A 13,519-nucleotide genomic window follows, 5' to 3' on the forward strand; every position below is an offset into this window, starting at 1 on the left:
TGGGGGGGAAAGGGCAGTAAAATTCCGCAACTTTCATTTGTACAGGCATAATTGCGGGTGAGAGAAGCCATTGGGATATTAAAATATTTTTAAGACATCCTCGTGGCACAAGTTCCAGCAATAAATCCAACGATTAGAAAGCCATCATGCGCGTAGCGACAAAATAAATATTTACACTTCGTTTCCGTTTGGCCGTGTGTGCGCTTAAAGCTCAGACGAAAGCACTTTGATAGATCCCAACAGACAGACACGAGTATGTGTCTCTTTTCGTCCTCTTCACTGAATTTTCACACACACACACTTGCAGAGTTGCGAGCGAAGCAGATGAAGGATGACGAAGTCTGTGAGTTGAATCGCCATGAAAAAGTGCGATATTTATCTAGAAAAGCTGTCAACTCAGTAGAAACTCCCCAAAAAAACGCTAAAAGCTCACTTAATTGGTGGAATTCCGGGAAAATTCCTCATTAAAAGATTCCTATTCATCGCGATGTTGTAAAATCTATTGGGAAAACAATCCACGATTTTGCCCACTTTGCATCGCGATTGAGAAGAGGGCTCAGCCGCCAATCGCCTTTGATCGGGCGAGTGTGAAAATATTGCGATAAAGCTCGAGAGAAGAGGAAGAGCCGGTTGTGGTTTTCCGGATCATCTGTTGTCAGCCGCACATTTTATTGGAAGGTTAATGAAACGGATTTAGCTCTGTGCTGGGAGATGAAAGAGTCTGGACAGGCGAGTGGGGTGGGCCTCAACTGGAGGGTTTATCGTGCTTCACCCTCGACGGTTGCCCCGGCAGCCCGTCCAGATTGAGTGTTAATCGTGTGTGTGGCAGCAATCTTGCAGAAAGAAGAGGGTCATGTAGGGTACGTCGAACATGCTGTGATAAATTTGGATAATCGTGATGAGGTCATCACCGTGTCGACTTGCTCCACTGAAGATTTATGCCAGGGCCTCGGCGAGGTGGCTGGAAAATTCCGTGAGAAGGTGGAAAAGTCTCAAATTGAAATATCTCACAGAAAAAAATCCATTTACACAAATTTGAAATTCATGCGACTTAGATTGAATATTAAATCCCAGAATCTAAAGCTTTCCAGTTCAAGGAAATCTCAAAACTTTATCAGAACAACATGGAATTGCAGTGCTACACAATGTTGTTACTAAACTCGACCATTTTCCTCCAAGATGCTGTGCATTAACCACTCGGAGCTCCCCTAATGACTGGAAATGCCGCAGAATCTCTGATAATTACAATTTTAAGCATGTTTGCAACATTGTTGCAGTGCAACCGAGATAACTCTCTGTGGTTTCAAACCTCTTCTATGCACTCAATGTCAATACACTCAACATCCTCTCTCATTTCAGTATAAATACAGCACATTTGCACTCAATCTGCTCAGTTTTGAGATTTCGGGGCGTTGAAGGAGCGCGCAAAAATGTCGAAAAAAGACGACGTGTCCACAGACGTTCTGTATCAGTGTCTCGATGCGCTCTTCACGCGACCCAAGGAGACAATCCTGAAGCCGAAGCAGATTGAAGGTGGTCGATTCTATCAGTTCCAAGTGTCCGATCAGTTTGTGTCGAAGAAGTACCAAAAGTACGGCAGTGCATTTCTCGAGCACTGCAACAAACCCGTGAGCAATGGACTGGTGATCAAGATTGACGACTGCAAGAGCATTCCAGACCTCAGATTCGCCGATGACCTCAAACACGATGAGTTGTTCTCCATCTACATTCCACTGCATCAGAAAATTGCCACGCAACTCCTTGAGATCTTCATGAATTGTCCAACAATTGATCAATTCATTTCAACAATCGTTTACTGCCGAGAGCGCGTGAATCCGTATCTCTTCAACTGGGTTCTCACCGTCACTGTGCTCAATCACTCCCACACGACGGACTACTGTTTGCCAGTTGTGCCCGAAATCTTCCCCGAGAAGTTCTTCGACGGCAAGATCTACCAGCAAGCCGAGCAGGCTCTGAGGCTGATCCCCATTGAAGATCGCACACCAGTAGAAATCCCGCAGAACTTCACTGCCACACTCTTCGATCATGAGCAGCGCTGCGCTTACTTCCGCGAAGATATCGGTCTGAGCTTCTACTACCTCATCTACAGCTACGCCTATCCATTCTGCGGAACTCCAGATGTGGTGAAGAAGGAGCGCCGAGGAGAAATCTTCTATCATGTTCACCGACAAATCCTGGCGAGGTACAACTTTGAGCGCTTCTGCAACGGACTCCATCGTACAAATAGGCTCAGCAACTTTGAGAAACCCATCGAGGAACCCTACTTCCCGAAGCTCAACACAACAGTCGCGAACCACAACTATCCACCGCGCTATCCGGATTCCCATCTCGATGATCTCGCACGCGCAAGGGAAAGTCTCGTCTTTGACAAATCCGCTCTCAGTCGATGGCGCGATCGAATCCTTGAAGCTTGCGATCAAGGCGTCGCTCTGTGCGTAAGTATTCCAACCCTCTGCGATTCCCTTTCCTTTTTCTGACTTTGTGTGTTTGCAGGGCGATAAGAACACTGTCAATTTGAATGATGATTCCGGTATTAATACTCTGGGAAACATGATTCAGTCCTCGCTTGAATCTCCCAACCTCGAATACTACGGCGACTTGGCCAACACGGGCCAACTGGTCGTTGGCTACTGCCACGATCCTGACGGACGCAATCTGGAGGGCTTCGGCGTGATCAGCGACCCTGCGACATGTCTTCGAGACCCCGTTTTCTATCGCTGGTACTCTCTCATCGTGGACATGTGCGACCATCACAAGAAGTATCTGCCGCACTACACCAAAGACGAACTGGGCTTCCCCGGCATCAAGATCAGCCACGTGGAGACGTTCATCCTCACGAAGCAGGGATCTCCCGTGAAGAACGAGTTGCTGACTTACTGGGAGAAGAATGACATTAACATTTCCAAAGGACTGGATTTCTCACCAACCGAACCGATTTTCGCGCGCATAACTCATTTGCAGCACCAGAAATTCAGCTACAAAATTGTGGTGGAGAACAGTGGATCTCAGTGTGAAGCATCTGTGCGAATCTTCTTGGCCCCGAAGAAAGATGAGAACAAGCTTCCCTTCACCTTCAATGACCAGAGGAATTTCTTCATCGAAATGGATTACTTCAACACAACTCGTAAGAATTTTCCAACACTCTTTGTGGTTTTGTCTGAAGTTTTTACCTTTCTCAGTCCAATCCGGATCCAATACCATCGTCAGACGGTCTTGGGACTCGAGTATCCTGGACTGGATGAAGTTCACGGTCAGCAATAATTTCCGACAGAAGCAGAGTGAGAAGCCCAACAATTACACAGGCTTGGGATGGCCACTGAATCTGCTCGTGCCGAAGGGAAAGAGTGGTGGATTCGAGTGTGAACTCTTCGTGATGGTGGGAAAGGACTTGATTAAGCCTCACGGCAGTGAGAGGAGTTTGGGCTTCCCATTCGATCGACCTGCGCCATCGAGAGTTCACTCACTCAGTGACTTCCTCTGCGAGAACATGTTCGTTCAGCCAGTCAGACTCTACTTCCTGAATCAGACCCTGGACAAGACGGAAGGCACGGCGCAGCCTTTTGTCAATTGAGGCGAAGCATGAAGACATCTTTCACTAATATTTCAAGCAATAAAGCGTAGCTATTTAACAAAAAAAATTCAGAGCGCTCATCCTTTTGACGGTTTTTAACTCTTGAAGATCATCAAAATGTCTTGACCTTATTCCGCTTTCCCACCACGCCCAAGACATCACGCAATTTTCAACCCTGCAAATTGCTGGGGTAGAGAAAATCCCTCGTCGGCACTGAGATTGGCTCAATTAGGAAAGAGGATGCCTCGAAAATTCGTGGAATATCACGCAATTAGCGAGGAGTCAAGTGGAGCTCCCCTGTATTTTGCATGAGGGGATTATCTCATAGTAAATTCATCAAAATATAATTTGCTAATGCGTATTAAAAGAGAGAAATCTCGTATTATCATCAAATTTCTATGCCATGCCCATATTTCACATAGTAATTTCTCTAATATGAGAGCGGTGGGGCGGCAGCACCACCCCCGAAAACAGATTATATTCTCCTATTGCTCTCCCCGGGATTGCTCATCCCGCGCAGAGAGATGGAGAGTGATGTGTGCGGGCCAGAAGACGATGCCAACATCTCATCACGCCACGTTTATCATCTGTGCAATAAACAGCACAGCTCCGACAGTCTTGTGAGCATCCAGCAAAGACAAATTGAAAGTTCCCTCTCGTGCCGCACTAGAGTTGAGGGTTGAAGCGAAGCTCTTTGTGCCCAGTTAAACTACCACCACATTTCATTATGTTTATATTTAGCCGCCCGATGTACAGCTTTCGGGGGAGGGTTGGCTGTATCACGCAGTAATGCAATCTTCCCTTCGGTACATCCAACGACAACCCCTCGGATTTCACTCCATGCGGATAAACCTCTTTGGAGCGCACAGATTCAACTTTCCACCCGCTCTCGCACTTCCACGAAATTCAACGCAATACAACACGCTATAACAATCATTATAAAATATTACACAATATTTATTCAGCACAGAATTGGCCTTAGAACAGCTGTGGGAAAAAGTCGCTGTTGGGAGTTTGCCGTGTGGGTTTCACTCCGCTGCCGAAGAGAATCGGTTTGGAGAAAAGGCCAAATTGGGCGGTCGAACCCTTTCCCGTCGCCACTTCGATGAAATTACAGACTCTTGTGTCTTGCTATTTACTCTCCACCGGGAGGAGCTGTGCAAATATTGCGAGTGCCAGTCTGAAATTATTTTAGGCATTCTCTCCCTTAGTCAAAATTGCTCATGGGCCCCACTGGAATGCCTATTGGTATTTAATAACTAGCATTCCACTTTATTAAACACCTGCCCGGAATGACACAATTTTTCCCCAACACGTCACATGCATGTGAGAAAGATTTTTTTCCACCCCCGGCGGCGCCGCATCACGGAAAAACTCAGAGCTGGGCGAACGCACTTCACAAATCCATTTTGAAAGTGATGCTTGGGAGTGGCAGATCAGACAAATTGCCGTCATTCCACATGTTTTGTGCGCAATACAGCCATGGAGAGACAGAAAAAATATGTGCCACAGACGTGCAAAATGATAATTATTTCCAACTTATGCTCAACATTGACTGCAATTTGTGACACAGTTGACACTGTGCACTTTGTCACTTGTCGCCTTATCACACCATTTTCAGCCACTGCATTTCTCCCAATGCATGCATTTTTCATGTCACATTATTAATGACGAAGCATTAAAATTTCTTCACATCCCCTCAAAAGCACAATCCCAGTCAATATGCCACAGAGTTGAGACTCTCTCGGTTAAGGGATTTTAAGAGATACTCATCGACATAAATTCAGTGTTATTTCCTTGGCTTTTCCCGATTTAATGCGCTAAGAGCGATTACAGACTTGCGAGTTACCCTCGAATCGACGGGAACTAAGATCATTCCTCTGTGGATGAGCTTGGAATGTGTAAAGATCAGATCAGCGACAAGTTGTGGTTGATTTGACTTTATATACTCACTCAAGAGTTATTCTTGATTTGTTTATTTTGTCTAGATTTTACCAAAAGCGATGGAATTTTACGTAAAAATTACGAAAATGGAAGATTCACAGAAGAATTAAATGATTCTAATAGCCCAGGAAATCATTCTCAAAGTATTCGCCATTTTGTGCGTTTTGAGCTGTCAAATGTGTCAAATAATTCGGTGAATTTCGGTTGAGCGCGCTGCCGTCGGAAACTCCAAAAATATCGGCTGAACCTTTGATATATCGAGGGATCACTCGCGCTTTGGTGCAGAGAAAAGCTCTGAAAACAATCCAATTCAACTCTGTTATCTATTCAGGACTCACAGTGAATTGAATCACTTCAATTCATATTTCTTCCAGATCCACATTGAATTGTATTTGCTTTAAAATTCCTTGTAATACATGGCCAAAAAAGGCGACACGGGTGGAAGGCTTTCGGGGGAGGCTGTTGGCGATGGTGTGGGTGAAGCTGTACAACAAAACGTGGAATTCACGAAAGAATTTCTGCAGCTTTGGGAAGGTGAGGTCGCGCCCGGAAGGGTGGGCGCGCAAAAAAGGCGGATAAGGGTTGAAGGGGGTGGAGAAAAAACGAGTACATGAGCGTGGAGTGTATTTTGGAGGGATGAAGGAGTGTTGAGAAAATGGTCGGGGGCCACAGGTGAAGGGATTTCAGGCAGAAAAACTGATTTCTTTGCCTCAGAAGCTCATACACTGCGCCATTCTGCTAACATTTTATCGCTATATTCATTTATTGAGAAATTCGACACGAAAAGAGGGTGTGTGGGTGAAAAATGAATTTTTGATAGCATATGTACGTTCGGATGTCTATAGGTGGCTTCCTTTTCCTCCCCCCCTTGTTGGGGCGGGGGAGGGCAGGCCTCGAGGAAATTTTATATGTGTGTAACATAAAAAGTACACCTTACATCATTTATTGGGAATTTGTCATACAACTTCGTCTCCGGCAAGATCTTGAGCCCTTCGCAAAATTTTCTCCACTCCACTTCCTCTCGTTCGCCACGCCATGGTCGATGATGGGTATAAAATGAAATCCTGACTTGAAGACATTCGCTCCGTGCTCCACCAAGGGGGAAGAATAGGAGACTCCAAGATATTTCATCAGTTGAAATTTTCAACGTAAATATGCCGACGGCTATTTATTGTGCGGTACAGCGTCGCTGTCAATATTGAAAAACCTCTTGCCAACCGTGGCATCAACTACTTTTTGCGCAATAACTTCCATTCCGCAATGAAAGGACTCTCGGGGCAATATTCTACCTCTGTAATGCATTGAAAATTCCATTTATAGCTATTTCATTTCCACGTACATATGTATGAAATACATTTTTTTTTCCTGTTCTCACAATTTGGGTTTATTTTTTCCGTTACATATTTTCGCGCAACGACACAGCAAACAAGGCGACCGCAGTAGAGCAAAATATACTGATAAATAATGAAATTAGGATTAGGTAAACACACACCTTCACGCCACAGATCAATTGAATTTTCATGCAATTTATCCTCACCATATTTTAATTAAATGCCAACACTCCACCGGAACTCCCTGCCGCCCTCCGGAAAAGTGCATTTTCTCGTCCACAGAGAAATATTCATAACAACTCCATCGACTTTCATCTTTTCGCCATAGTGAAGAATTTTTGAAGCTTCTTCAGCGGAATTTTCATAACAATGTGCACCCAGAGTTTGAGGCAGGAAAAAAATGTTTCCACACTCCACCAACCATTCCCACTATCACTAATTAAATCCCTCTCGTGCCCCCCCCCCCCCTAGAATGGGGAAAAAGCGGAGGAGTTGTGGAAAAAGTCTTTCTGAATTGTAATTTTATCCAAGCCATGTAAGTGTTTGTGCGTTAATTTAATCAGATTGTGTGAATTTCATGCGGAAAATCCTCCAGAGTGTGGACCTCTTGGCGTATAAATCACTTTTCCTCTTATTTAAATGTGCTGAAATTTGCATAATAGAGTGACTTAATGGGAATTTCAGGGAGGATAAATATATTGGCTATTTTTTTCCCCGAGAATCACTCTGTCAGCAATTACCCCGCATAGTCATTTCATCACCAGCAAAGCCATCTCTGCAAAATTACCTCCAGGAAAAGTGCACAAGTTCGTTTTGTCGCCCCGAAAAGGAATCTCCATAAGCAATCAGATAATTAAGTGTCCTGCTTAAAATGTGTCTCTCTCATAAACACAAAATAACTATTGCTCAGAAATCCTCTCTCCCTTTGGATCATTCGGCGCAATTTCATCATCCCAAAATGAAGAGACGCGCTGTTATTGTCGTAAATGCAAACGAGACGGTGCGAGGCTGGCAAGGTTGGAAGTGGTGAGAGTATATACAATTTTTAGTGTAATATACACTCAGGAGAAATGGGTGTCATATTAAAATGGAAGAACGCTGTAGAGCCAGAGTGAGTTGATATTTAAATTTTATACTTTATAATTCATAAAAGAATACGAGAAATGGAAGGTGAATTAAGTTGCAGTTTCGCGTGAGTCGGGCTCATGGGGTTGAGGGTTGTTGACGGTGACACAGAGAGCATCCCCTTCGCGAGTTGGTGGGCCCAAGCGACTGAACGGACGCGCTGGAGAGCCATGAAAACAGTTTTGCAGCTGTTGTCAAGGGGGAGATAATATACATTCAATCTATACACAACTTCCAAACACTTCTAAATTTGCCTCACACTTCTAGAACGTGAAGTTTTCAGACTCTCTTAAATTTCCATACGATATTTCCGCAACAATTCACTTTAAATAGCTTTTCAGGACATCTTTTCCAACCATAACCCCAAAAATATAACTAAAAGATCTTCAAAAACTCCGTTTCAAAGCTTTCTAGATCACAAAATCATCTGGTTATGATTTCCCGATGAACTAAGAAGTTTAGAAAATTTTTAAATAACAATTTTCCAGGTGTAAATGACTATTTTTGAGGTCATGTTTGAGTTCAATACAATTTTCAGTCAGAATAGAGATGTTTAGTGCTTGCAAATGTTTAATTCTGCCAATGACTAGCGATTAGCACGATTTGAGCATAAGAATTGATGTGCTAGAATGCGAATTATTCATTAAATCTTTCCTTATTTGGAACATAACCTAGAAAAAGATTTTTATTATTGATTTCGCATAAAAAATCGAAGGAATTCAAAGATATGGGAAAAATGCGCAGTAAATTAAACACTCAGGAAAGGAATATTGTGAGTTTTTCTGAGCTTCACACCACTTCTGACTGTATTATCTCCCCCTTGACTATAGTTGTACAATTGAAAATTCAGGTATTCATTCTAAAAGATTCATCTCATCCCGAATTACTTTTTGGCCCCTGATTCCAGCTCTTCCGCCCTCCATTCTGGCCTCGTCTTTTTTTCCATTCAATAAATCTCGTTACGTAAATGTGTACACATACAAAATACAAGTTTCCCTGGGATTTGTTTTGTCTCATTCTTCATCCCTCTGGTGCTCCATCATCATCTTCATCTTCTGCAGCATCGCCCAAATGTTGTATTTATAAAATGCGGTGCAGCTGTAAAAAAGCTCTCGGGATTTCGATGTAATCTGTTTTTCATAATAACATCCGCAACATCAAATGTAATCCCTTCATCTGTGCACATTTGTAGGGAAAAATATACCAAATTCGCATTTCTCCTTTTGCTTCTCTGGGTGTGTTTTTTTTCTCCACACTCCATATTCCACACGGATGGGGAATAATTTCTCTCCACCCCCATTTTCATCACCATGAAGTTTTGCAGAAATTCCAAAAATTCCTACCACAGTGTCTGCTGAAATTATATTGAGAATACATGACAAAAGCCACATCTCAAATATCGCCACTGAAAGTATATCTTTTATTCATTTGTATATAATACGTGGATGATGTGAAAATGCAATTTCGCGAAATGCAAAATGCATGAAAATAATACGTGCAATTGAATAATGCCAAGAGATATTGTTCTAATTGCCATTGGGCGCTATTCTCTTGCCACGAAGCAGACATGCACGTCTAAATATACATTTTGCGCTTCTGAATCCGGCCCTCCATTGATCCAAATCACAGACAGCGACATCCATCCCTGCTTCAGTACCAGGAACACTGTTCTTCGTCATATCTTTTGATTTTCAGATTAATTAGAGTCCATTAAATGCGCCAATTGTGTGTGAGAATAGAATTAGGTACCATGAGGAAGATATAAGTGAGGCTCGTGTCAAGGAAAGGGGAATTTAAATGCTCAATTATAACGCTCTGACAGGCGCTCTCTAGATCTAATCAAATGTGTATAAGATATGTGATGGGCTATTGTTGAGGCTGTCATGCATAATCGTAATAATTAAGAGCCCAGCTGCATAATGGAATCATTTGTCAACACCCACAATTCAATAATGTCTCAATCCCATCATATTATCCATAGAATATTTGCAATTTTATTTACACCAACAGTGACAGTGATTCGATGATTAATGGTTAATTTGGCGAGAGTGCTTTTTACAGAAGATCACCATTAACAGGCCAACAAGCTGTCAACATCTCGTTGGCGATTAATGAGAAGCCCCTCGGCATGTGTAAAACAATTAAATGTTGTATGCACTTCGCATGAAACGACGCATCAGATACAGAGTGAAAACTTCTTTGACGGTGAGCAGAGAGTGAGACAATGCCTCGATGGTATTTGAGACAGTTGGGAGTGTTGCGATTTTATTTATAAAACAACTCACAGCCATGCAATCCTCCTGAGGAATTTTGCATTTCGTCTCCTATTGTGAATCACCGACAGATTTCCCCTTGGTGGCGCGCATCAACCAAATAAATAGCACTTTTATTTATAATGATTATAAATAAAATCAGAAAAGACACACAATCGTGCGCTATGGGGGACACTTTTTCACCACGCGGCACTGAGAAATTGCTCTTCATCAGTTTCACTCGCTAAGGCGGGTGGGGAAAGTCAGGTGGGTGGTGTGTGAAGGGGCGGACGAAAGAAATGAGTGGAAGATAACTTAGTGAATTCCTTCACTTCCATCGCCTTCGAGTGTTGGGGGGTTTCTTGGAGGTGGGAAGGAAAACTTGCCAAGGAATACAATGAATTCAATGAATTCACCTTCAGCCCCAAGAACAGTCCAATAACTGTCGAGAGCATCCTACAGGGCGCACCATACATATAGTGTTATTAGGGAAATGAATGGTACTTGTTTCCAATGGAACGTGGCTTTTCCGCTCTTCGTCTTAGTGGTAGAATGAAGGGTTGGCGGCGCCAGAGGAGGCTAAATAAGTTTTGCCAAAGAACACCCCCATAATTTTCCAATCGCCCACTCGAAATCACGGTAAGTGCACCGAAACTGAGTCTCTAAACACTTGTGGAGTTTTCAAACAATATTTCCACACTCGAGGTGAGTTCCTGTAGCTTTGGGTTTCTCCTTGAATTTCAATTAGATTGACTTCATCGAAATATTAATGCGCCATGGGAGTCTCTCTTTCTCTCTCTCTCTCTGTTGGATGTGCAAACATTTATTTTCGTCCCAAAAGTCATGTGAATATTTCCCCCCTTCGGAGATATTTTATTGAAAAGTTGAGTTAGTCAAGTCACCCAATAAATCCCCTATTATGAACCAAAACACACACTCTTGAGCATCCTAAAGACACGGCAAAATGGATGAGGAGTGAAAAGGTGAAGAGAGAGAGAGAGAGCTTCAAACATACCCGAAATGAATAAAGTTCTTCAATGAAAGTTGGTCTTATTTGTTTAACTTTCTTGAAGATTTCCGGTGTGTTTTGATTGAAATTAAATCCACCCACACCTCTTCTCCCCCTCCGCCCCAATGCCTTTTCATTTTGCGCCTTTTGCAACCATCTCAACACTTCACCCAATATACAATATTTATTTAGTCTATTACCATCACCTCACCGAACGCCTTTCTGCGCTGCGCGCCAAAGAAAAGTCTAATGAAATTCCACCTTGTGAATTCTTTCATGTGCAAATCATCGCAGGGAGGTGAAGGAAATGATACACCCAACATTTCTGCTGAATCGAATGGTAAAATTCACGAATCGCTGTCGTTATTATGCTTTTAATCTCCCACTCACACCCACATTTTTACGCGGATTGTTCATTTTCAGCTCATTTCCACGTTCTCTGGACTCGCGGGTTATTGGGGGAAGTTGGAATGTTTTGGCAAATTTATTGGAAAAGGGACATTCATCCACACAAATTGAGTCTCAAGTCTTTAGAATTACCCGCGTAGGATCAAAGGTTTTAATTAAGTGTTCTGTAATTTGTCTCATTTTCACAGAAGTACAAAGGATTCTTGTGAATGCACATAATAAATGACAAATGGTCAAATGATAGCAAATAAACAATTCAACAGGTATGATAATAGTATTAAACTAAACAATACATAACAATTATTATTTTTAGGACAATTTAACTTTCGGACGCAATGAATAAAATATCATTATTTCCACTATTTATGAATTTCCTATTCACAGCCATTTATATATTTATTTATAAATTGAGTATTACCAATTCAAATTTCATGGATAATAGAGCATTTGTATGCAATGCATGCAAAGTGTGTCCAGAAGAGTGCAAAGGTACATTCTGGCAAATATCCTCACTTCTGCACCCATCCTTTATGACTCCTCAGAGAGGAGTATTCGGCGAATAAGGAAAAACCTAATTCGCCAACCGGGGTGGGAAAGCGAGTGCGAGACGAGATGGCACATTTAGTGGGAAAGTCACGAACCATCTGTATTACAATTTTCGTCCAGTGGCTCAGTGGTCTGGCCCTTTCGGGGCGCAGCGTGTGGAACAAAGGGGGCGATTTATTGCAAAATAATTCCCAATTTATTGCTGAATAAAAGTTTCCTGGGGTGGCAACACTCTTGTCCGGCTCTTCAGCGAAGCACCACCAGAGAAAAAAAGCTATGTATGCTGATGGGTGTGAAATTTGTCGTGTTGCCTTGATGCGGATGTTGATTCTGACACACACTCACGACGATTGATGGGCCTTCAATGAAGAACTGGGTGGCAGATGATATTTACCCATGTGATCCATGTGATGCTTATTGATTTTGGACAGCGACTCACAAGCTCGGCCCCACGAAGAGCCCACATATTCAAATTTACTCAACCCAATTTTCATATTTGATTGTTAGCAAGCACTGTCATTGTGCGTGATTATCATTCATCCCCGTCATCATTCTGCACCCATTCTGACTCTCTCTCTTTCTCTCTCCCCCCCTCTCGAGCCCATTGTCGCAGCACCTCGGGTGAAAAGGACTTGAGCTTTCTGAATGGCAGCTCCAATTGAGACGCTACAGCTCACTCTCATCACCAACTCATTCACCATAGCAAAGCATGAGATATTTGCAACAACAGCGAATTGTGTACGTTTGCATTGAATATCCGTCAAGCTTCTTTGCCACACTTTACTTTTGTCTGCTTGCCTGGGAATATGATATAAATTTCACAGGCACAGATTGGATAGACTATGGAAATTGGCTTGTTTAAACTTATGCATTATCTTAGTTATTTTGCCACTTTTGATGCTTAAAATGGGGTGATTTGAATTTGCAACAAGAATAGAATTGAAATTCCAGGAAGCAGCAACTCTACAACGTCATTCACTTGAGGACTTTGAGATAAGGTGAAATCAAGACCGAAATATTGTCTGAGTTGACAATATCCTTTCAAATGTCCATAAATAACCGTAGAAATGGGGTTGAATTGACTCATATAAATAGAATATTTTGTTAAATAAAAGCTCTATTTTTACATTCACGTGGAACTCGTGTTGAGGATGGGTTAATGTACAATTCGTCCCTTTTCTGTCACTTCTTTTCTGATTTTTTTTATCCCATTTAATTCCTTCAGCATTATTCCGCTTCTTTCTGAGACATTTTAGGAATACAGAAGATCAGATGTTACTTAATAGGGAACAAAAATCTATCGATCTAAAAA

At 42.4% G+C, this 13,519-nt stretch overlaps 3 protein-coding genes across 7 annotated transcripts in view; 2 read left to right on the forward strand and 1 right to left on the reverse strand.

Annotated features, from left to right (window-relative positions):
- LOC132261153 (arf-GAP with coiled-coil, ANK repeat and PH domain-containing protein 2) overlaps positions 1-13,519 on the forward strand; it is a 292,140-nt gene that overhangs the window by 235,305 nt on the left and 43,316 nt on the right. The gene's annotated exons all lie outside the window — the stretch shown is intronic.
- The window catches only part of LOC132261158 (poly(rC)-binding protein 3), a 100,619-nt gene that overhangs the window by 84,529 nt on the left and 2,571 nt on the right, over positions 1-13,519 (reverse strand). The gene's annotated exons all lie outside the window — the stretch shown is intronic.
- On the forward strand, positions 1,431-3,592 carry LOC132260748 (phenoloxidase 1-like). Its single transcript, XM_059759065.1, has 3 exons — positions 1,431-2,456; positions 2,515-3,145; positions 3,201-3,592. The coding sequence occupies exons 1-3, from the start codon at positions 1,431-1,433 to the stop codon at positions 3,590-3,592; spliced, it is 2,049 nt and encodes a 682-aa protein (XP_059615048.1).

The sequence above is a fragment of the Phlebotomus argentipes genome, unplaced genomic scaffold (assembly GCF_947086385.1).
Source record: "Phlebotomus argentipes unplaced genomic scaffold, Phlebotomus argentipes genome assembly scaffold_18, whole genome shotgun sequence".
NCBI classification, from domain to species: Eukaryota; Metazoa; Arthropoda; class Insecta; order Diptera; family Psychodidae; genus Phlebotomus; species Phlebotomus argentipes.

Excerpts from the sequence above, each read along its gene's own strand:
- LOC132260748 (XM_059759065.1), top strand. The coding sequence starts at position 1,431 with ATGTCGAAAAAAGACGACGTGTCCACAGACGTTCTGTATCAGTGTCTC. Across the intron at positions 2,457-2,514 it reads ATCAAGGCGTCGCTCTGTGC|GGCGATAAGAACACTGTCAA; the intron begins GTAAGTATTCCA and ends GTGTGTTTGCAG. Across the intron at positions 3,146-3,200 it reads GGATTACTTCAACACAACTC|TCCAATCCGGATCCAATACC; the intron begins GTAAGAATTTTC and ends TACCTTTCTCAG.